The sequence below is a fragment of the Lodderomyces beijingensis genome, assembly GCF_963989305.1.
Source record: "Lodderomyces beijingensis strain CBS 14171 genome assembly, chromosome: 3".
NCBI lineage: Eukaryota > Fungi > Ascomycota > Pichiomycetes > Serinales > Debaryomycetaceae > Lodderomyces > Lodderomyces beijingensis.
In genome coordinates, this window is record NC_089972.1 from 2,019,842 (window position 1) to 2,040,446 (window position 20,605).

Sequence of the window (20,605 nt, forward strand, 5' to 3'; positions counted from 1 at the left end):
TTTTTTTTTTTCATCTATTATTCACCAACCCCAGTCTATTTTTTTCATTTACGCACCACACCAGGGTTTCCTCCAACAACAACAACAACCACAATGAAACTAGTCAAGATCTGCGGCTTGCAAACTACAAAAGCAGCAGAAACGGCAATCCTCAACGGCGCTGACTTCGTGGGGTGCATCCTCGTGCCCAATAGAACACGCACCATCGCGAACGACGTCGCGATCCAAATCTCCAACTTAGCCCACCATCGCCGGCCCAAATCCATATCGCAAATTATCAACGACATCAACCTGCACAACTTCACCACCGCGGAATCATATTTCGAGTACATCAAGCTGGAGATAGTTGAGAATGGGCCGTTTATAGTGGGAGTGTTCCGCAATCAGCTGATGCTGCACGTGTTGCAACTGGCGAAGGAGCTCCAGTTGGACTTTATCCAATTGCACGGCGACGAGGACAAGATGGAGTGGATTGAGAAATTCACGGACGCGGGGTTTGGCGTGGTGCCACGATACGTTATACCTCGTGACGTTGAGCAGTTGAAATCGGACACGGCGAAGATGATGGAGATGGGCGCGTTGTGCTTACCCCTCGTGGACTCAGATCAAGGTGGCGAAGGAAAATTGATAGATTGGGATTACGTGAGCGATAATTTGGGGTTTACGCGGGTCTTGCTTGCTGGTGGATTGAACCCCGATAATATCAGCGACACCAAACGGGTTAACAATGTCATTGGGTACGATGTGAGTGGCGGGGTAGAGACTGATGGCGAGAAGGACTTGGTCAAGATTACACGGTTTATCGTCAAGGGCAAAGCTTTATAGAAATATGGGAATAGGTAACATAATATAAATCATGCATGACATTTTTTTTTTTTTTGGTGGGGGTAGGGGGTAGGGAAAAGTTAATCGTCTTGGTCCCAGTTGCCTGGTCTTGGTTGTTTGGGCATAACGGGACCGCCGGCTCTCTTGGCCATTATAATCTGATCTATCGACAAGATGGTGTTTGTTGCCTCGACGGCCAAGTCAATGGCTGATTGCTTGGTAGCGAGGATATCGTAAACACCAGTTTCGACAACGTCACCCGTGTCTATATTCAACCCATACTTCAACCCGCTATCTTCGGAATGTGCCGCGTGCAATTTACTCAACACCTCGGAAGTGTCGAAACCGGAAGTATCTGCCAATACTCGAGGAATTACCTCGAAGGCCTTGGCAAAGTTCTTGATGGCCAATTGCAATAATCCAGGCGTTGTTTCTCCGTATTGAGTCACGCGTTTCATCAACTCTACCTCTACCGCGCCTGCGCCGGGCAACAATCTGTTATCCTTGACTAGACCCTTGATGGCGCTGACACCGTCATCAATGGCTCTTTCAATGTCATCGAGGTTATTCTGAGTAGCTCCTCTTATCACGATAGTCGCGGTCCGTGACGCCGAGCTGTCCTGTCTAAACACGGTGACTCTGTCTCCGCCAATTTCCTTTGTTTCAATCACGTCGATATAGCCCATCTCGTCAGCCATGGGAGCTCCAAGACGAGGCAATGGCGTCGCGCCGCAAACTTGGCAGATTCTGCGCAAGTCAAACTTGGATGGCACGCGCAACACCAAGATGCCGAACTTGTTGAGATAATGCAATGCTAGTTCGCCAACGTTGGCGCCGGCAACAATGACTTTGACCCCCGAGTCATGGATCTCTTTGCACATTTGCTCCAATTGCTCTTCTTCGCCCTTTGAGAAATCGAGCATTTCTTGCGCATTGTGAAGCAAGACTGTGCCCTTGGTTTCCGTGGTGGAAATGTCGATTGGACATGTAAACACGACAACTTTGGAGTTGGTAACGTTTTTCACTGACCCATCTGGCTCTCTCGGTAACACCATTCCTTTGACAACTTGAGATTGCGATAACGAGGCACCCATAATCTTGACGACTCGAATGTTGTCAACGTTGAAGCTAAGTGGGTTCTTTGGATTTATAATCGTCTTCACGGCATCAACCACCAATCTGGTGATCAAGTCCTCAACGCCGTATTGTTTTGCTGCAATGACTGGTTTGATAGCTTTCGACAAGTCGTGCTCGAATGACTCAACCTTGTCAACCACGAGCTCCTGCAATGTTTCCCTAACATACTTATTGGCCAAGTTGAACCCCTGGATTACATCCGAAACGTTCAACCCCAAAGAGACCAATTTTTCAGCCACGTTCAAGAATTCACCCGCCAAGATGATCACGAGATTGGTGTTGTCGCCCATCTCAAACTCCTGCTGCTTCGAGGCCTGGATGAGGATCTTCACCACGGGATGGACAACTTCCAACTCATTGAGCATGGTGGCAGCGTCGTTCGTGATGAATTTCCTGCCCAACTTGTTGACGATAATCTTGTTTCTCCCGCTGGGACCCATCGAAGTCAACAAAATGGAGGCGATTTCGCGCACGGCCTCGACGTTTCTGATAATGGCACCATCAGCATTTGAGTATGAAGAGTATCCATTCTTGAATAGCCCGGCATTGGGTGCTTGTGGAAGTTTCAACGACATTGACTCTGTTTTGGTTGTTCAACTGGGAAGATAACAATGTGCCGTTGGTGGAAGATCAAAGAAGAAGAAAAAAAAAATACATTGATGGAGCGGATAAATTTTTGCTGAGAGGGCCAGTCTGAAGTGCAGGGTAGGGGAAGAAAATGGGGACAGCAAGAGTTACCTCCCAAGCAAAAATTACCGTCAGAAGCCCATTCATATATATATGTATATGTATAGTTACATTTCCATTGACATGGCAGCTTAGGTGGATAATACAAGTGGGGCATTCGTGGTGATTCCATCATGTCTAGGAAAGGATGATAGATGTGTCTGCCTCTAGCTCTATGTACTTACACGCGCGTCGGCTGCAATTTGCAATCCGAGATAATGCCAAATAAAAAAAAAACAAAAAAACAAGAGAAGAGAAACCGTTTGAGTTTGAGACTGAGTTCCAGTTCGAGAGCAATTGGGAGGCATCACTTCGCTCTACATAAGCATACTCAAACAATGCTCCACCATGGCGTAGGTCGAACGGGCCTAGTCTCGCGTTTTCTTCGTCAACGATTCAGATGGCTTCCCCGAGACTCGCTGCTGCTGCCCAGTTCTGCACCTTCATTGATCCGCTTCAACTCCAATTCACCAACGCCTCCAGATCGAGATCGGCTCACCGCACTAAAGACACCGCTGAAACCGCTCTTTGACAAGTCGATATATTCAATTCCAAACCTTTTAACCTATACTCGGATCATAGCGACTCCTTTCATCGGGTACCATATCGCGTGCGGCAGCTCGACCGTGGCAATGCTGTTATTCACATATTCGTGTATAACCGACTACGTCGACGGATATATAGCGAGGAAATTCAACATGAAATCCGTGGTGGGCTCGATTATAGACCCGCTCGCCGACAAGCTTTTGATGACAGTCACCACGTTGTCGTTGGCATATGTGCATGCGATCCCTCCGGCCATCGCGTCGATCATTATCGGCCGCGATGTGTTGTTGCTGTCGATGGCTACTTATTACCGCATCAAGAGCTTGCCCAAGCCGAGAACCTTTGACAAGTTTGTTAGCATTGGGCAGGTACCGACCATCAGCGTGCACCCGAACTTGTTGGGCAAAGTCAACACGGCGTTGCAGATGCTATACATTGGAGGCTTGGTTTACAGGCCGCTTTTGGACAATAGCGGCATGGCCGTCGACGTGGCGTTTGACGCTTTGGGGTTGATAGTTGGCGCCACCACGTTGCTCAGTGGGGCTTCATATGTCTTTGGCAAGAATTCATGGAAATATGTAAAATAGAAGGGTCGTTGCACTGGAGCATCAACGCCTTGAACACTGGTGACTTGTGCTGTTCAAGTTCCAAGAGGATCGATACAAAAAGCAAGATGAACTTGCGCTTGTTGCGCACCTTGAGGTTGAAGTTGAGGAATTTTTCAGTTGCCAATATCGATGACACTGTTTTGTTGATGTGGCATTTGCTATCAATGAGGCAGTGCAAGCTTGATAAGCAATATTTGATCAACTGCGGAGACGCGTAAGAGAGCAAATGGCCACGAACAAGCTGCATATGGGCGGTACTCAACCGTTTTCTTTGGTCCATGATCTCAAGGCACCTATTGGTATACGTCTGCATCTCGCGGGAGAATTTTGTGAACCTTTTGTTGACTATGACGAAGATCTTGCCTATGATTTGATTATGAAATTTAGAATGACAATTAGATAGAAAGTACTCAATGATGTAAAAGCATTTGTTTAGCGCCACATTTGTTTTGACTCCCTTGGCCAAGGAATAACTATAGTAGGTGATTCCAAAAACACTCTTTAACGACTCCTCGATTTTGGGGTCGATCTCGTCCTGTAACAAAGTGAATGTTTCTAATATTTTTTTTTGATTTTTTTTTGAGGTCAGTTTCTGTTGCAACTAAAGTTGAAGTGGGTAAGTTCTGGAGTCGTACCATCGATTGATTTTCCAGACACCCTGCTATAATGCAGAATCAGTGTCCCTAGTGTCAAGTCAAAGTCCATGATTTTGTTGTCTTGTATGTGTTGTTTGTTTGTTTTTTTTGTTTGCCAAAGGATCCCAATTTTGGTTGCAAACAAAGTCTTTTTTCCAGAATTTTCTGCAAATTTGAAGACCAAACCACTAACGGTTTTTCTTTTACGATTTACGAGAAACCAGAGACCACCAGGATATATAGTGATTGGTGCGTTGGCTCTACGAAACACCTTTACTTGCAGGTTTCTTTCTTTAGTACTTCTGTAGGTTTCAAAATCACGTATTGTTGCCAGTGGAGTTAAAGCGCAGAAGATGGAAGAGAGGCGAATGAAGAACGAAGAATGCAAGTTTGCAGTAGGATATCAGAGTGTGAAAAATTGAGAGCGTTGGACATTTTTTAGCTCACGACGCGCTTCTAGATAACCAGCTGATCGTATGCATTAATAAGTTGTTCTTTGGGGCAAGACGGGGTATCTGGTAGGTCCAAGCATGCATTTGTCAGTCGTGGGCCCTTTTCCCAGAGAAACGCCATCTTCTTCACTCAATTCGTGCTCCTTCAACAAAGTTACGGGAAAAGCAAAAAGGAAAAAAGCCACAGACAGGGTAGGTTCATGCTCTGTCACTTTCCCCACCACCCCTTTCCTTCCCCTTCTTTTTGTTGCAGTGGGGCTGTCTGTCGCTTTCGCCACGATATAGAGACGAACTTTTCAAACTTGCGCCTATACTGCAAAGAACAAAGATAATATGTCAGATGGGGAAAAATATCTGGATCATGTCTGTTTTCTAAGAATAGGAAACGCGCATTTTTGGGGAATATTCGGTTATGTTCATATGTCAATATGTCAATTGCGAGGTGGATAAGCACGTCCAAATATATATCCGATGGTCTCTGTCAAAGATCTCCTCTAGTCTGTAAAAATTCAGACTCGGCGATAGCCAAAGAAAATGAGGCGCATGAAAGACAGTGGCAAATTCGAATTTTCGCGTGAAAACTAGACGAGGCCGAATTTGTAAAATTTCTGGGAACAAGTTAAAAATGCAGCCTTGGGTTGGAAAAAAAAAAAGACAAAAAAAGAACAAAACAAAAATCTGGTGTTGCTGTCAACTTGGCTTTCTTGTGTAGGGGAAGATACAATTGAACAGCTTCTAGAAGCTAGAAAACAGCTCTCAGTGCATGAAAAGGGTTCTACATTGCAGCAATCAACGGTGCAGTATAGTTGGTTTGACAATTTGCAATTTCAAATTTTCTTCGGAAGATTAGCTGCGTCTGGTTCCTGGTTCCTGGTTCCGGTTCCGGCTCCGGTTCCGGCTCCGGCTCCCGTTGCTGGATGTTGCAAAGTATATTTTCTGAAGGTATTTTACAAAGAAAATGCTCTCCTCGGCCACGGGTTAATCTTCAACCCAACACTGGAAGATGTTACCCACTGAATATTACTATAATAGATAGTGTCACTTTTGAGACATATAGTCTGAAAAGTTCCATAATATTCATGACTGTGATAAAAATACAGTTGAGTAAAGGAGAGAGAGAGGGCTTACACCACTTCAAGCACACTAACCAAAAACCCCAAGCTGGAAAAGATCTGCCCAAGTGCAAATATTTGTCAGATGCGTTGGAGATCAACGTGCAAAATGTGAAACCTGTGGGTAAGAAAGAGCAACTTAAACATTAAACGGCCCTAAAACGGGGCCAGCTGTGGGTGGCTTTCTTTCGTTTGTTCGTTTTTTTTTTTTTTTTCCTCCCACGAGGAAAGCTTGGGTCACTTCTCGTAAAATACGGTTGCACTTTTTTGCCAAAAAACCCAAGTCAAGAAGCAGTCATGATGTAGCGGTGGTGGTGTTGGGAAACGCCGTGGCCAATGGAACCATGTATAGTCCCATACACACGACCTTGTTGTTCCACTTCTACTTCCACTTCTTGTATATGTCGGACGTGAACAGAGAAAACAATACGACGTAGAGGGGTGTGCCAAACCTGCTTCTCTTCTTCTTCTTGTGAATGTTGTTGAGACAAATGGCTCATGTACATCTTCATATCTATATATAAATATATGTGTGTGTAAATGAACATATCTACAAGTAAGGTCTCTGGAAGCTCAAGCTTTTTTTTTTTTTATCAGGCACTTCCGTGAACGAAACTAGTACGCTGTGGGTGCTTCGCACGCCTTCGATCTTGGAGAAAACCAACTACTTTTAGTACTTAGCACTCAAGGCAGAGCAGCAACATCTCTCCCAAGAGTTTACAAAGTTTTCCCGCCAGAGACAAGCACGAGGAAATAAAAAAAATTGAAAGGACCCAGACTGATTGCTAGATTCTTTCTCCGCAGTGCCAGTGTCAGTGTCAGTTGTAAGTGTTTGTCAGCGTGTGTGTGTTTGTAGCCTATTTTGTTAATTTACTCCCACAACAATAATAACCACAGCCTAAAGAATATAGCCCATCATCCGTCAAATACGCCACTTGAAATACTGAGGAAAAACCTTTTTCAACCTGGTATATCCCAACGTTTTTATACTACTACTACTACTGCTGCTGCTACTGCTGCTAATACTACTGCGACTGCTACTACACTTTCATCGATTTGATCTTAAGGCCCCTTTTTTTTATCCCGATACGTTTGCCAGAAAGAAAGAGGTTGTGCCACAGGAAAAATTGTCGCCCTTGGTTCGAAATTTTCATTCATAAATTTTTCCGCTTGATAACAACAGAAGCTGTTCTATAGCAAGAACCCTTTACCGTTATTGTCGAATTACATACGTACATACAGAGATACGTACGCACATCATCGTCATCACCGCTACTCCCGGAATGCTGACTAATCCTCCACTTTCATTTGAGCAGTTTCCACCTCAAACCATAGACTCGGCAGGGACAGCTCAGCCAATGAATTTTAACCAGAACCTGCTACCTATGAGTGGAACCGCCATTTCGGGACAGCCACAGGCGTTGAACTTGAGCGATGCGTCAGTGGTCAACTCGCTTAGAAGCAATATCATGGGCCAACACTCGCATGCAGTAGTTGGCCTTGTACCTTCTCATGATCCTCACGATGGCCACTACAACGAGTCTTCAGTACCAACTGGAAACGGCACCAACCAAAACCAGGATGCCAAGATTAAACATGAGTACATTCAAGAGCAGCAGCAGCAGCGAGCTAATCTAAATTACCCGCCAAATGTGCCCTTTGACTTGAACTCGTATCCACTTACAAACCCACCGATTTTCGACTCGACTTATATGTTGCCCTATTCGAATGATGGCATCCCAAGAAGGAGGAGAGTTTCCATTTCCAATGGTCAGATTGGCCAAATCATGAGCCACGAGGCCTTCTTTGATGATTTGGAAACTTCTGTTGACGAGGAATTCACGAGCAAATTCAACGAGTATCAATTAAACAAACCAGCAACGAGCAGTGCTCCCTTGCCTGACAATGGCAACAATAACATTGGTTTAGTTCATAACGGACAGGGGCCGTTGGGATTATCCCAAAATCAAGTGCAACAGCCACACCCGCATCATATCCAACACCAACAACAACAACAACATCTTCATCATCATCAACAGCTGTTGTCAAGAGCTCAATCTCAGCAACTACCTGATATTTCTACTTCCACGGCAGCAGCAGCAGGAGGAGCCCCCATCCATTCGCAAGTTGCCGGAGTACCACCTCCAAACCATCAACTCATTTACAACAACGAAGTAATATATAACCCGAACAACGGACCAATCGTGGGAACAGCCGCCTGGAAAAAGGAGCGCTTGTTGCAGAGAAACCGTGTCGCGGCGTCTAAATGTAGACAGCGCAAGAAAAACGCTCAGATTCAACTCCAGGATAGTGTGAACAAGATGGAGGCGGATTTAAAGATGAAAAACGAAGAGATTAACAAACTACAACTGATTTTACTGCAGTACAAAATGAATATTCGGAGATATTTAGAGACTGGTGAGCGGGATGACAAGTTGTTGCGAGATTTGATTTGATTTGATTTGAGAAAAGCCTTTTTTTTTTTGTTGGTTAACTTTATGGAAGTGTTGAAAATGAGAAATAAAAACCAAAAAAAAAGAAAGAGAAAAAGATGAAAAGAACCTGTAATTTTTTATGTGATAAAATGAACATGATATTTATTTCAAGATGTGGGGGGATTCTTGAATTTCGATTCTGATTGTGTCAAACACCGTCAAGTGAAGAAGCGATGTGGCAACTTTTTTTTTTTTTCCTTTTCTGTTCTTTTAATTTATTTATACATACATGGCTTAATAGTTTTATGACATTTCATGTTCTATCTAAACTGATTTTGCGCTCTTTGGTAATCCTGCCTCATCAATCAACGATTCCAGGGTCACTTGAGGACCTCCGCCAATTGAAGTCAAAATGACTCTCGAGACGCCAGGGATCTGCTCTTCAGCAACATCATCAAATTTCTTACCGTTCCATCCATCAACACCACTGAAATACTTGTAAATCTCCCCCAACACCTTCAGTTCATCCTTTTCATCGTAGTAAATCACAGCATTGGGACCAGCGTCAAAAGTATAAGCAGCAACAACGCCATCGGCATTGACTTGTTCAACTAATTTGATGATCCTCCTGCTAGTATCATTAAGGTAAAAGATTGGCGGGTAAGAGTCCAAACAAGTAGCGTGGAACTGATTTGAATCCTTCATCGTCAACTCGGCAAACTTGGCGAAATCTTTTGCAACAATGGCCTTTTTCATCTCGTCGAACCTACGAGGCACAACATCCTCGATTCTGCGTTGAAACAAATCGGAAGTTTGCACCGTGAGCTGCATCCCGGAAGTACTAGGAGTATCCTTCTTAGCGTCGCTCACCACCAAGATTGCCGCGCGTAAACTAGGCCAGTGTTCCAATGGCGCAACTTCAACAGCTTGCGAGTCTGAGCCATCCGTTTGCGATCCCATCTCCCAAGCGACAAATCCGCCAAATAACGAGCGACAAGCTGACCCGGAGCCTCGGCGCGCAATCTTGGATAATTCCGTATGTGACTGAGGCAATTCGTAAAGCTTAGCCACGGCATAGATCAACGCGGCAAATCCAGCTGCTGAGGACGCGAGCCCCGCGGCAGTGGGGAAGTTGTTCTCGGAGACAATGTGTAATTTCCAAGTCGACATGGGAGCAAGTTGCGGGTCCAGTTCTTCGAGCTGTAAACGCAATGCCCGCAAGTCTGCAAGACATGCTTGCGTACGTGGGGTATCGAGTGATTCGGGCTTGTTGTTGAGCCAGAGTTTGTCCTCGGCAAAAGTTGGTGATGCTGATGCCGTTGTGAGCGTACGGAGATCACGTTGTGATAACGTTACTGATATCGAGGAATTGGTTGGTAAGTTTAGGTTCTTGTCTCTTTTACCCCAGTATTTCAATGTCTATTGGATTAGTTAGTACCTTTGTTTTTGTTGGCGCAAAATCGGAAGATGGGAGGGGGGGAGAGGAGGAAAAGGAAAATGCGTTTACTGCACATACTGCTATGTTGACGGGGGCCGTCACTGAGGCTTGGCGAATTGACATTTTGATGGTCTGCTTTGGCTAGGTAAGTTGGTTTTGGCAATGGATGGTGTTGTTTTGAAAATGTGTTGCAAGAAATTTTTGAAATTTTGAAATTTTGACGTGTGAAAGAATTGAATTATACGAGAGAGAGAGACACGCACACGCCGCAGCCCGTTTAACAAGCATCAACAAATGATCCTTTCAACGACCAACCACACACGGGCCCAAGCAAGTCTTTTGTTCCGGAGTTGTACAATCAATAAAACATTTTATTACTTACCACTACTACTACTACTGCTACTACTACTACTACTACTAATACACTGAAAAAAAATATTCTCCACCCTTGCATTTAAATGTTTGCTTTACTTTCATATAACCGACTACTACTTTCTCTCAGGTCCTGTCACACATATCCTCTCACTAGTTTCTCAGTGGCCTCTAACAAGCCTCTCACAAGCCTCTTACTTTCTCGTCCATTTCCAAATTCTAGCTTTGCAATCACCGGAACCAGTGGCAAATATACCTTCGGTGCCTTGAGAATTACTCGAGACGGCAACCGATATGACTGAGTTACGGTGGCCTTGCAACATCAACAACGGATTCCCTGAAGCCTGGTCCCAAAAGATGACACCACGGTCTTTTGAACCTGAAAGTATATACTCGTTATTTGGAGTGCAGCACACTGACAACACAAAGTCCTTGTGTCCGATATACGTAGCTTCACAATTGGAGTTTTTATCAGATTTGCCTTCCAAATTCCACAACTTCACCGTTCTGTCCAACGAACCTGAAGCAATTTGGTTTCCGGCATTGGAGAAGGCAACCGAGTAAACCGAATCTTCGTGGCCATTGCCGCTTTCGTTACCCGAGTCCAATCTCTCAACAAGGAACCCTGTGGTTGAATCCCAAACACGAACAGTACGGTCCAAGGAACCAGCAGCAATAAATTTGCCGTCTGGCGACACGGCAACTGTAGTCACGCCATCTTCAATGCTCAACGTCAATGTGCATTGTGAGGATCTCAAGCTCCAAATTCTAACTGATCTATCGCCGGATCCTGATACCAAGCGATCTCCATCAGGGAAAAAGTCCAATGAATAGATATCTTGCTCGTGGCCTCGCAAGACTTTAATGATTCTCTTTGTGGACAAGTCCCAGATTCTAATCAATTTATCTTCAGCTCCCGTGGCCAACAATTTACCATCTGGGGAGAAACAAACCGATCTAATATACAAGTCGCCATTCGATGACGAAGTATCTTCTTCCTTGGCATCTGAAGACGACGAGTCATCAATCAACTTGGCTACTAGTTCACCAGTATCAACATTGAAAACTTGCGTAGTCTTGTTACATCCAGTAGCGATGTATTTACCATCCTTGGAAAATCGTACACAACAAACGACAGATGAATGGTCCAATGAATGGATCAAGTCTACATCCAAATCACGGGCAAACGCAGGGTTATACAAGACATAGTAGTCGAGATTTTGCTTTTTGAAATCAGGATTAGCTTTGGCAACATCCAAATCTGAAAGGTAAGGTGGGATTTCCTTAACGTGGTTGGCTTTTTGCGCTTGGCTGACGATATATTGAGACTTGTCAATAACATTCAATGTACTGCCTGCAGGCACTGGAACCGAAGCCTGCTGTGGTTTTGGGGGTTGTGCTTGTGCTTGCGGCTGCTGCTGTTGTGGTTGTTGTTGAGGAGGCGAGGCTGCTCTTGGCTGCTGCTGTTGTGGTTGTTGTTGAGGTGGCGGAACCGGTGCTTGTTGTTGGATAGGCTGGGGTTGGGGTGGAATTGGAGTTTGATGAGGTTGAGGAGGTTGTTGGTGAGGTGGGGGTTGTTGTTGTTGAGAAATCTGCGGTGGTGGACCTTGTTGTTGAGGTGGGAGCGGTTGCTGAACTGGTTGAGGTGGCTGTTGTTGCGGTTGTTGAGGTGGCTGAGGCTGTTGGTGTTGATGTTGTTGATGTTGCTGCTGTTGCTGTTGCTGCTGTTGTTGTTGTTGGTAGCCATTCTTCATTTGCCTGTCTCTATTCTCCAACTCAGTTTTCAATCTCAATATTTCTTCTTCGTAGGCCTCCTTGATTTTTCTATGAGCCATTTCCAACTCGTAAACAGTTTGTCTGATCTGTTGAAGTTCGGTGTTTTGTTGGGAATACTTCAAGTGATATTCATCTTCAATTTTCTTGAAACTGGTAGCCTCGGTTAAAGCATAGTCAAACTCTGACTTGATAGCCTCCAACAACTCATTTAGACGAGTCTGGTGTGTTCTCTGATTATAAACCGACATCTAGCTAAGATTGATCAACTTCCGGTTTTCTAGTGATATGTGTGTGTGTGTTGGTTTGTTTTCGAGAGATGTATAGACAAAAATGATAAAAGTAGTGGACAGTGGAGAGGTTGACTTTTGTTGAAGTTGTTGATTGAGGTTTGAGTTTTTTTTTTTTTGTTTTTTTTTTGTTCTTTTTTTTCTCCTGACTTTTTTTTTTTTTTTTTTTTATTTTTCAACACCTTCCACGAGAGGCCTCTTTTGGTTATTGACTCTGGGTGGAAGAGGGGGGGGGCTCTTGACTCTAACACTTCTGACTCGCGAGTTTAGCTAAGACTGCGAGTTTAGCTAAGACTAAGAGTGCCAGTGCCACCAGTTGCGTAGTTGTAACCCCGTCGTCTTCTCCGGCGAAACACTGAATTGCATAAACCACTTTTTCCCTCTCCAAGGCGGTTAACTTCTACTTGTTAACTAGGCGTTGGACAATTACATCTAGTTCATAGTAGTTGCAAGCCATAGGCCATGGCCGTGTTTCACATTCTCTTTCTGTCTCTCTGCCGCCAACGAACGGGGCTTCAATTTGGATCTATCAGCTCTCGCTGTAAGTCTCGCTGCGAGTTCTCGCTCGCTCTCGCTGGCCGTCCCATCGGCTAGAAGGAAATAGAAGAGAGAGACTCTTGTTGCGCGGAGCTACCAGGTGCAAAAGTACACCCATGCACAACCAGTCTATATTTTTACACCCCCTGTGATTTTTGTTTTTTTTTGAGGGCGCACCTCCACGGAAATCTCTTTATGCGTGGCTTCTTCTTCTTGTCGCAAAATTGTGGACATGGGAGGCGATTGCGACACCGCGACAGCAACAACTAAACCAACACTGGTGTCGCAAATTCAGTCCCCTCGTGCGACAGAGCTCCTGCTTGAAATACGACAAGAGATTGTGCTCTAACTCTAGTCTCTAGCCTCTAGCCTCTCTACAGAAATTCTCTTTTGCAATATCAGTCATTGAATGCTTTATATCGTTTATACATATATATATACTTGTTGGTTTGTTTTTTTTTTTGTTTTTTTGTTTTTTTAGTTCGTTGGTTGATTGGTCACTTAAATGTTCTTTACTAACCAAGTAGTAAAGTTATCAATCATCTCTGGAGTCACATCATGGCCGGTATCTTCCTGGGTGAAGATTTCAGCCAGGTCATTAGTATTCAAATAGGTATCGCACCAAACGGAACTCAACTTGGCGGGAACCAACTTGTCAACTGCACCAAACGAAGCGAAAATCTTGACATCTTGCATGGGGAAATTTTCAAAAATACTCTCGTCTTCCGCCTTGAGGTAGTTGTGTAAATGTTCAGGATACTGCTCCTTCTCTTCACTGTTCAAGTCCAATTCATCGTATGTGTAATAGAACCACTTCTTATCGTAGTCGGTGCTATCAATTGCATTTTGTTTCAATCTATTGATTAACAAGCTCGACAAGTCAATGCATCCGACAACTGGGTTTATCGCAACTATATGTTCGGGGTGCTCATTGACAAATCGAAATACAGTGTGTGCACCCAACGAATAACCGCTCAAGATGTTTCTATATTTGAAGTGCCAATGTTGGTTCTTTTGTCTAAACTCGCGACTCAACAACCCTTCCAAGTTGAGGTAACTTGGTAAGAAGTCCATTATAAGCTTCAAGTCGGCTACATTGCCCATGATACCACTGATCATATCCAAGGCATGAGTTGGGTTTCCCTTGCGCCAATCCAAGTTTTTGGCTTCATCTAGTAATCGTTCACCATGGTTTCTCAAATCAAACGTGACACACAATAAAGGCACATCGTTGCTTTCGGGCTTCTTGGCGTAATACTGCGCAAGAATATTGTAGGCTATAGCCTCGGTGTATTTAAAATCGCCGCCCCTTTGATGTAACAAGTAGAGCACATTGATGGCCATTTCATCAACATTGGTTTCGGAAAGATGGTGAGATTCAATGTAGGCAGGAAGTGCGTCTGTGTTGTAAACATAGGTTTTGATTCCTCCTATAAAGTATTCATTCTTCAGGAACTTCGTTTGGTCATGTTCAAACAACTTCATTTTTTTCTTTTTGCAAAAAGGGAGGTAGGTGGGTGGAAGGGTGGAGAAAGGCTTCAAAGTATATTTTCGTGGTTTTGGCCCTCTCAGGCGGTGGGATTCAGGTCAACGTGGTGAAATATCTACTCCGCATTTCATTCAAGCGGTGCATCTGGTGAGAAACAAAACGCTACCGACAGAAAAGAAAAAAAAACCCTCTGGGTGGTGGTTGCAGAAATGGAACGAGATTGGGTTTGAGTGTGAGTATGAGCATGAGTATGAGCATGAGCGAACGAATCAATAATTGGAGTAATACAATTTATTTCTCTACTTTGATCTCTCCCTTGCCGCTAAAATCAAAACCATCTCCTTTGGCGTATTCTTTCTCGTCTTCTGCATCTTCTTCATCCTCATCCTCCTCTTCATCTTCATCATCTTTATCTTCATCTTCATCTTCATCTTTGTCCTCCTCCTCCTCATCATCATCATCATCATCGTCGTCGTCGTCGTCGTCGTCTTCTTCTTCTTCAGGGGGTGGACCCAACTTCTTGCACACGAAATCAACAACTTCTCGCCACGACCTCATTCCACCCATAGCTATATTGCCATCCATATCAACACACTTCTCCACTGGTTTCAATATGCTCATATTGGGATATGTCTCCTGTAGTTGCACCAACTGCCTCTTGGTGATGGGGTGTGAATACATCGAGTTGGTTAACGCTAGAGCCGAAATGATTGGCTTTGGTGCCGCAAGGTTATTGGATATGACAGTTGTATCCCTCTTGACTTCACCAGGGGCCTGTGCTTTTTCCTTAGAGTCGGTGTAATGTACTTGTGGAGCAGGCCAGATCCGTAGCAAGTCAGTGAGCAAGTTATCCGATAACCCAGTGATCAATTTCGCCATTGTGTTTGCTGATAATGGCGCTAGTAATAAAACATCGGTCCATCTCTGCAAATCGTAAACCAAACTATACTGTTGCAAAAGCTGGTGCTGCGAGTGGAATTGTTTCTTAAACGCCGGTATGTTACCCGTGACAACTGCCTGGTTGTAGACTTTTTGGAAAGGCGAAGTAAGAAAATATTTCCAACCATCTTCACTAAACCAGACCCTCACGCCCAACTCGTCAAACCTATAAAGTTTCTCCAGTAGAATGTACTCGGCCGACTTTGTGAGGATTACCTGGATTTCCAAGTTATCCGGAGTATAAAGCTCAAATAGTTTTTCAATTATAAGAAAAATATTCTTATGGATGGATATGCATCCTGTTATACCAATGAGTAAATGGAGCTTTGTATCTTCGGGTGTACTTTTCAAATTTGCCAAGTTTTCCTCTGAGCTGTTGTTGTTCGTTGTGGTGGTCGTGTAGTTGTTATTAATGTTGTTGTTGGTGGTGGTCGTGGTGGGCGTGGCATTGGCGGTGGTGTTATTGTTACTGTTGTTGTTGGTATTGCTGGTACTCGACAGACGTGAACTGTCTATAATCTTCTTATCATCCAGCCTCGTGTATCTTAGCGAGTTGACACGGGAAATGTTTGGGTGATAAATGGCTGCAGGCTGCTCGGGATGTGCGTGGGCACTGGTAATGGGAGGCGATGTGGCACCATGAGGTGGTGATGCAATCGAAGATCCCCGAGAGATTGACGAGTAGTAAGAAGGAGTAATAGTGGCAAATTCGTCTCCTTGGTTGTTGGGTCCGAGTCCATGGTTATTGGGACTTATATTATCAGTTGCGATAAAATGTGGATGTTGGTTTTCCGTATCTGAGTGAGACGTTGAGTTAAAGGCGCCGTTGTTCTTATCGCTGGGTTGTGAATTCACCGATGAAGGTTGCGATAAGCATGATTTCAAATTAGGATCCTGTTTCACAACCAACTTCTTTGCCGACGAAGGAGCTGAAGTTGTTGTGGTGGTGTTGGTGTTGGTGTTGGCAGTGGTGGTGGTATTGGTGGTGGCTAGTTTTGTAACGGACTCTGGTTTGCCATTTTTTGTCTCGGTGGGGGAGTTATCAACCAAGTCGCTGCCTTTCAATGGTGGTAGCTTTGTTGGCACCGGTGACTGCAAGAAATTTAAGATTGAATCATCATCAACATTATCATTATCTGGCAACTTAACTTTAATCTTGGAAACTGCCTCTGACGAGTCGGATCCACTAGTAGTCATTTCTTACTGAGGATAATCACCTATATTCAATTAACTCTGTTTTAAAGAAAAAAAAAGTTGGTGTGCTGCAGAAAGTTGTATATATATCTCTCTCTGTATATATATGTTTTATATATATATGTATGTTTTTAATTATCAATATTGACCAAAGATCTGTGGTGTGTGATGCTGGCTTTTCGATGGCCGGAAGGATTGGTGGGAGGTTGGGATTGATAAGCTTGATGGGGGGTTTTTTACCAACACACTTGTTGTTGTGTATGTGTGTACAATCAACGCCTTCCGTGGTTCTTCTTCTTGTCAAGGTTGAAAGAATATAACTTTTTCTACGTGGAGGAGGAGGATCGGACCTATCCAAGCAGGGTATCACCACCTCTCTAGGCAAGTTTGTCTATTTGAATTTTCGAGATGAGTAATTGTTGTTATGCAAGTTGATGTTGCTGCTTTGATGATATTATTTACTCTGCAACAAACAACAAGAACAAACAACAACAACAACAACAAGAACAACAATCTTTACGGGAAACATTTTCTTTCGATATCGTGAATTTTTTATACATGTACTCTTCACTTTCACTTCAGTCCATTTTGACCCCCCCCCCCCATCGAACTATAGAACTGATAAGAAGAAATAAGCAACTGAGTTTTTAATAGTTAGGGATGGTAACAATAACAGTAGTAGTAGTGGTGATAGATTTCTTTGACTTGCCCTTTCTGTTACTTACTTAGATGTACCCTACGCGGTTTTTACAACTCCGTTCTATCTAATTGCTTGCATGAAGAATCAAAGCTACTGTAATTACTAGAATGTTTGAACAGCCTAACAAGATCTAGATAACGATACTTTTTTGAAAGGCATTTCTTCACGATGCTGCGTTCATCATTCTGTCTGTTTCCAAGACGAACAAAAGAGCGGGCAGAGGGCGCATTGGCGTGGGTATTTCAACTTTGGATCCCAACCTCCTCCCCCCTCATTCAATCCATTCCTCGAGGAAGATCAAGATAAAACCAACATACGGCAATAACACAAAGTAAAAAAAAAAGGATCTTCGCTGGGCATGCTGACCCGACTGCGTTCAAACGGTAAACATTAAACCGCCTAAAAGAACTCTGATTTTCTGAAGGAGGATGAATTTATTGAAAAGATCAAGTCAAAAAGCCCAAAAAGTCAGGTGAAGCGTACAGAGAGAACTACCGCTGTAGCCGACGAATATACTCTACCAGAGTTGGAGAGTTGCTGGATTGATGACAAGTTGGAAAGCAGAAACAAGCACAATCTATTTTTTTTTTTTTTTGGTTGGAATTTAAAGAGTCTTCTTCCAAACAACGAGGATGAGTGGTAACAAGAACTCAAAAAGGCAAAGTCAAAGTCAAGCTCGAGCTGGAGCTCTAAATTTGAGCTTCTGGCCCCTTTGGCAATCGAAGCTTGTTGACAAACACCGCTGCCATCAATAATCCACGATTCTTTCTGAAAAAGAAAAAGCCCCTCAGTCTAGTTGTCAGTCAGCGGATTCAAACAAAAAAAAAACATGTTTCCGGTGGAAAAAAAAACCTAGAAAGGGGATCGGTTCTCTCATATGTATACTACGTTTGGCCCCCAGTGTTTCAATGGTGGAGGTTGGTTCAAGAACTGTTACTGGTGTCGTACACTGCTCGTGACGATATTCCTCGCGAATATCCGTTGCCCTTCCATATTATTATCCGTCAAAAATATACGTAGCAACGGTTATGAGGGCGTGCTACCAAGTGGCTAACTCCGATCCCCTCCCCAGAAAATTAACCGAGACCGAAGCAAGGGAAAAATCACAGGGCACACATACACGTAGACAGCAGTGTAGTGGAGGTCTCTAGAGAAAGACGAGACGGCTCTATAGACAAGACATGGAGTGGGTTACCCAACACATGGTCTGTTCCTCTACAAACTGGTCAAGAACCAAAAAAAAAAAAAACCTAGAAGCCAAAAAAAGCCAAAAAGCTTACCCTCTCGTGCCATTGGTGGGTGGAGTTCTACCTCCCACGGATCGTCGTGCTCTGTTTTCCCCGTAACCTCTCTCTTCGTGGATTTAATTAAGGCAAAAATAAAAAAAGCAAAGGGGAAAAGATTAAATCGTGTCAGGGGGAGTGAGTCCCAGGCAGCTGGTGGTTTTGAGTGGGGAGAGGGCGGGATCCAGATTTTTTTTTTTTTATTTAGTTAGTTAGTGGTGGTGATTGTCACGGGACTATGGTTGGTTGTTTATTTGTTCATATAAAATTCAAGCCAATTTCCTTCTCTTCCCCCCCACACCGCTATTCTTTTTTTCATAAGTCGCTATCTATACCGCCTGAACACCGGCGTCCCTCCTCTTTACTGAATAAGCGTTATTCTTCACCATCATCATGCCGGAAGCTACAAAGATTGATGACTCGTATGCCGAGATCGAGAACCCAACTGCGTGGTACACCCCGGTTGCGGCTATTGCGCCAGGGGTCAAGCACTTGTCCGACTCGTTCTTTTCGGCGCAAAAGACCCATGACATCCAATTTAGGTTGAACCAGTTGAGGAACTTGTATTTTGCTGTGCAAGATAACGTGGACGAGATATGTGAGGCCTTGGAGAAGGATTTCGGAAGAGCTTCGTCGGAAACTAGAAACTTGGAGGTCTTGTCCGGGTTGAATGAGTTGGTCCACACAATGGCAAGTTTGCATGAGTGGATGAAACCAGAACAGGTTACTGACTTGCCCATCACGTTGAAAAGCAACCCCATCTATATCGAGAGGATTCCCTTGGGTGTGGTTTTGATTGTTTCGCCTTTCAATTATCCCTTCCTCTTGTCCTTCTCGGCTTTGGTGGGCGCTTTGGCAGGCGGTAACGCCGTGGTATTGAAACAAGCAGAGTCCACGCCAAATTTCACGAGGTTGTTTACAGAAATATTGACAAAGGCGTTGGATAAAGACATCTTTCTCGCGGTGAATGGAGCTATTCCAGAAACCACCGAGTTGTTGGAACAGAAATTCGACAAGATCATCTACACGGGCAATGGAGTCGTTGGTAAAATCGTTGCTAAAAAGGCTGCAGAAACTTTGACTCCCGTCATTTTGGAATTGGGTGGCAAATCGCCTGCTTTTATTTTGGACGATGTGCAAGATAAGGATATTGAAATCATAGCTAGAAGAATCGCCTGGGGCAGATTCACCAATGCTGGTCAAACCTGTGTTGCCGTCGATTACGTCTTGGTCCCTACAAAGCTCCATTCGAAATTCACCACTGCGTTAAAGAAGGTGTTGAATGAAGAATTTTATCCAAACTTGACCAAGGATGATCCTCAATTCACCCACATTATCCACGAACGTGCATTTAATGGGTTAACAAAGATGATTGAAGCTTCGAAAGGGGATGTCATTGTAGGAGGCAAATCAGATTCTAAAACGAGATTCATTCCACCAACGGTGATTGACAATGTCACCTGGAGTGACTCAACAATGCAACAAGAAATCTTTGGTCCCGTCTTGCCCATCATCAAGTACGATCAATTGAGTGACGCCGTGGGCCAAGTTGTGAGACAGCACGATACCCCCTTGGCTCAATACGTGTTTACTAGTGGCTCAACCTCACCACAATACAACAAGCAATTAAAGTCGATTTTGCAAAACGTGAGATCAGGCGGCTGTATCATCAATGATGTCTTGATGCACGTGGCATTGGTCAATGCGCCATTTGGCGGTGTGGGACAATCTGGATACGGGGCTTATCACGGCAAGTTTTCATTTAGACACTTTACCCACGAGAGAACCACCATGGAACAGAAGTTGTGGAATGATTTCATGATGAAGGCAAGATACCCACCACACTCAGAGGGCAAGGACAGATTGATCAAGGTTTCTCAATCGGGCTACAATGGCAACGTTTGGTTTGGACGTACGGGTAACGTTTCCATCTATGGACCAGGTCTTATCTTCAGTGCTTGGTATACTGCTACTGGTCTCTTTAGCTTGGCTTATGAGTTTGCTACAAAGAAATTTTGAAAAAAAAAATTCAAAATTAGCACACGACATAAAACAAGGCTTTGAATATGGATTTGGATTGGATAGAAATAGGTTTTTTTTTTCTTGTTTTTTGT

General features: G+C 44.0%; 9 protein-coding genes across 9 annotated transcripts; 4 read left to right on the forward strand and 5 right to left on the reverse strand. All coding sequences in view use genetic code 12, as the record gives it.

Moving 5' to 3' along the window:
* Nucleotides 1-93: 93 nt before the first annotated feature.
* On the forward strand, nt 94-825 carry LODBEIA_P29590 (uncharacterized protein; the record flags this gene model as incomplete). Its single annotated transcript, XM_066973015.1, has 1 exon — nt 94-825. The coding sequence occupies one exon, from the start codon at nt 94-96 to the stop codon at nt 823-825; it is 732 nt and encodes a 243-aa protein (XP_066829897.1).
* Nucleotides 826-905: 80 nt separating this feature from the next.
* On the reverse strand, nt 906-2,537 carry LODBEIA_P29600 (uncharacterized protein; the record flags this gene model as incomplete). The annotated part of the gene is made up of 1 exon (XM_066973017.1): nt 906-2,537. The coding sequence occupies one exon, from the start codon at nt 2,535-2,537 to the stop codon at nt 906-908; it is 1,632 nt and encodes a 543-aa protein (XP_066829898.1).
* Nucleotides 2,538-3,026: 489 nt separating this feature from the next.
* LODBEIA_P29610 (uncharacterized protein) lies at nt 3,027-3,821 on the forward strand (the record flags this gene model as incomplete). The annotated part of the gene is made up of 1 exon (XM_066973018.1): nt 3,027-3,821. The coding sequence occupies one exon, from the start codon at nt 3,027-3,029 to the stop codon at nt 3,819-3,821; it is 795 nt and encodes a 264-aa protein (XP_066829899.1).
* A 3,503-nt stretch (nt 3,822-7,324) lies between these two features.
* LODBEIA_P29620 (uncharacterized protein) lies at nt 7,325-8,497 on the forward strand (the record flags this gene model as incomplete). Its single annotated transcript, XM_066973019.1, has 1 exon — nt 7,325-8,497. The coding sequence occupies one exon, from the start codon at nt 7,325-7,327 to the stop codon at nt 8,495-8,497; it is 1,173 nt and encodes a 390-aa protein (XP_066829900.1).
* A 303-nt stretch (nt 8,498-8,800) lies between these two features.
* LODBEIA_P29630 (uncharacterized protein) lies at nt 8,801-10,037 on the reverse strand (the record flags this gene model as incomplete). Its single annotated transcript, XM_066973020.1, has 2 exons — nt 8,801-9,895; nt 9,993-10,037. The coding sequence occupies 2 exons, from the start codon at nt 10,035-10,037 to the stop codon at nt 8,801-8,803; spliced, it is 1,140 nt and encodes a 379-aa protein (XP_066829901.1).
* Nucleotides 10,038-10,480: 443 nt separating this feature from the next.
* Nucleotides 10,481-12,310, reverse strand: LODBEIA_P29640 (uncharacterized protein; the record flags this gene model as incomplete). The annotated part of the gene is made up of 1 exon (XM_066973021.1): nt 10,481-12,310. One exon carries the CDS (start codon nt 12,308-12,310, stop codon nt 10,481-10,483), a length of 1,830 nt encoding a protein of 609 aa, XP_066829902.1.
* A 1,077-nt stretch (nt 12,311-13,387) lies between these two features.
* LODBEIA_P29650 (uncharacterized protein) lies at nt 13,388-14,371 on the reverse strand (the record flags this gene model as incomplete). Its single annotated transcript, XM_066973022.1, has 1 exon — nt 13,388-14,371. One exon carries the CDS (start codon nt 14,369-14,371, stop codon nt 13,388-13,390), a length of 984 nt encoding a protein of 327 aa, XP_066829903.1.
* A 295-nt stretch (nt 14,372-14,666) lies between these two features.
* On the reverse strand, nt 14,667-16,511 carry LODBEIA_P29660 (uncharacterized protein; the record flags this gene model as incomplete). Its single annotated transcript, XM_066973023.1, has 1 exon — nt 14,667-16,511. One exon carries the CDS (start codon nt 16,509-16,511, stop codon nt 14,667-14,669), a length of 1,845 nt encoding a protein of 614 aa, XP_066829904.1.
* A 2,373-nt stretch (nt 16,512-18,884) lies between these two features.
* LODBEIA_P29670 (uncharacterized protein) lies at nt 18,885-20,510 on the forward strand (the record flags this gene model as incomplete). The annotated part of the gene is made up of 1 exon (XM_066973024.1): nt 18,885-20,510. The coding sequence occupies one exon, from the start codon at nt 18,885-18,887 to the stop codon at nt 20,508-20,510; it is 1,626 nt and encodes a 541-aa protein (XP_066829905.1).
* Nucleotides 20,511-20,605: the final 95 nt, after the last annotated feature.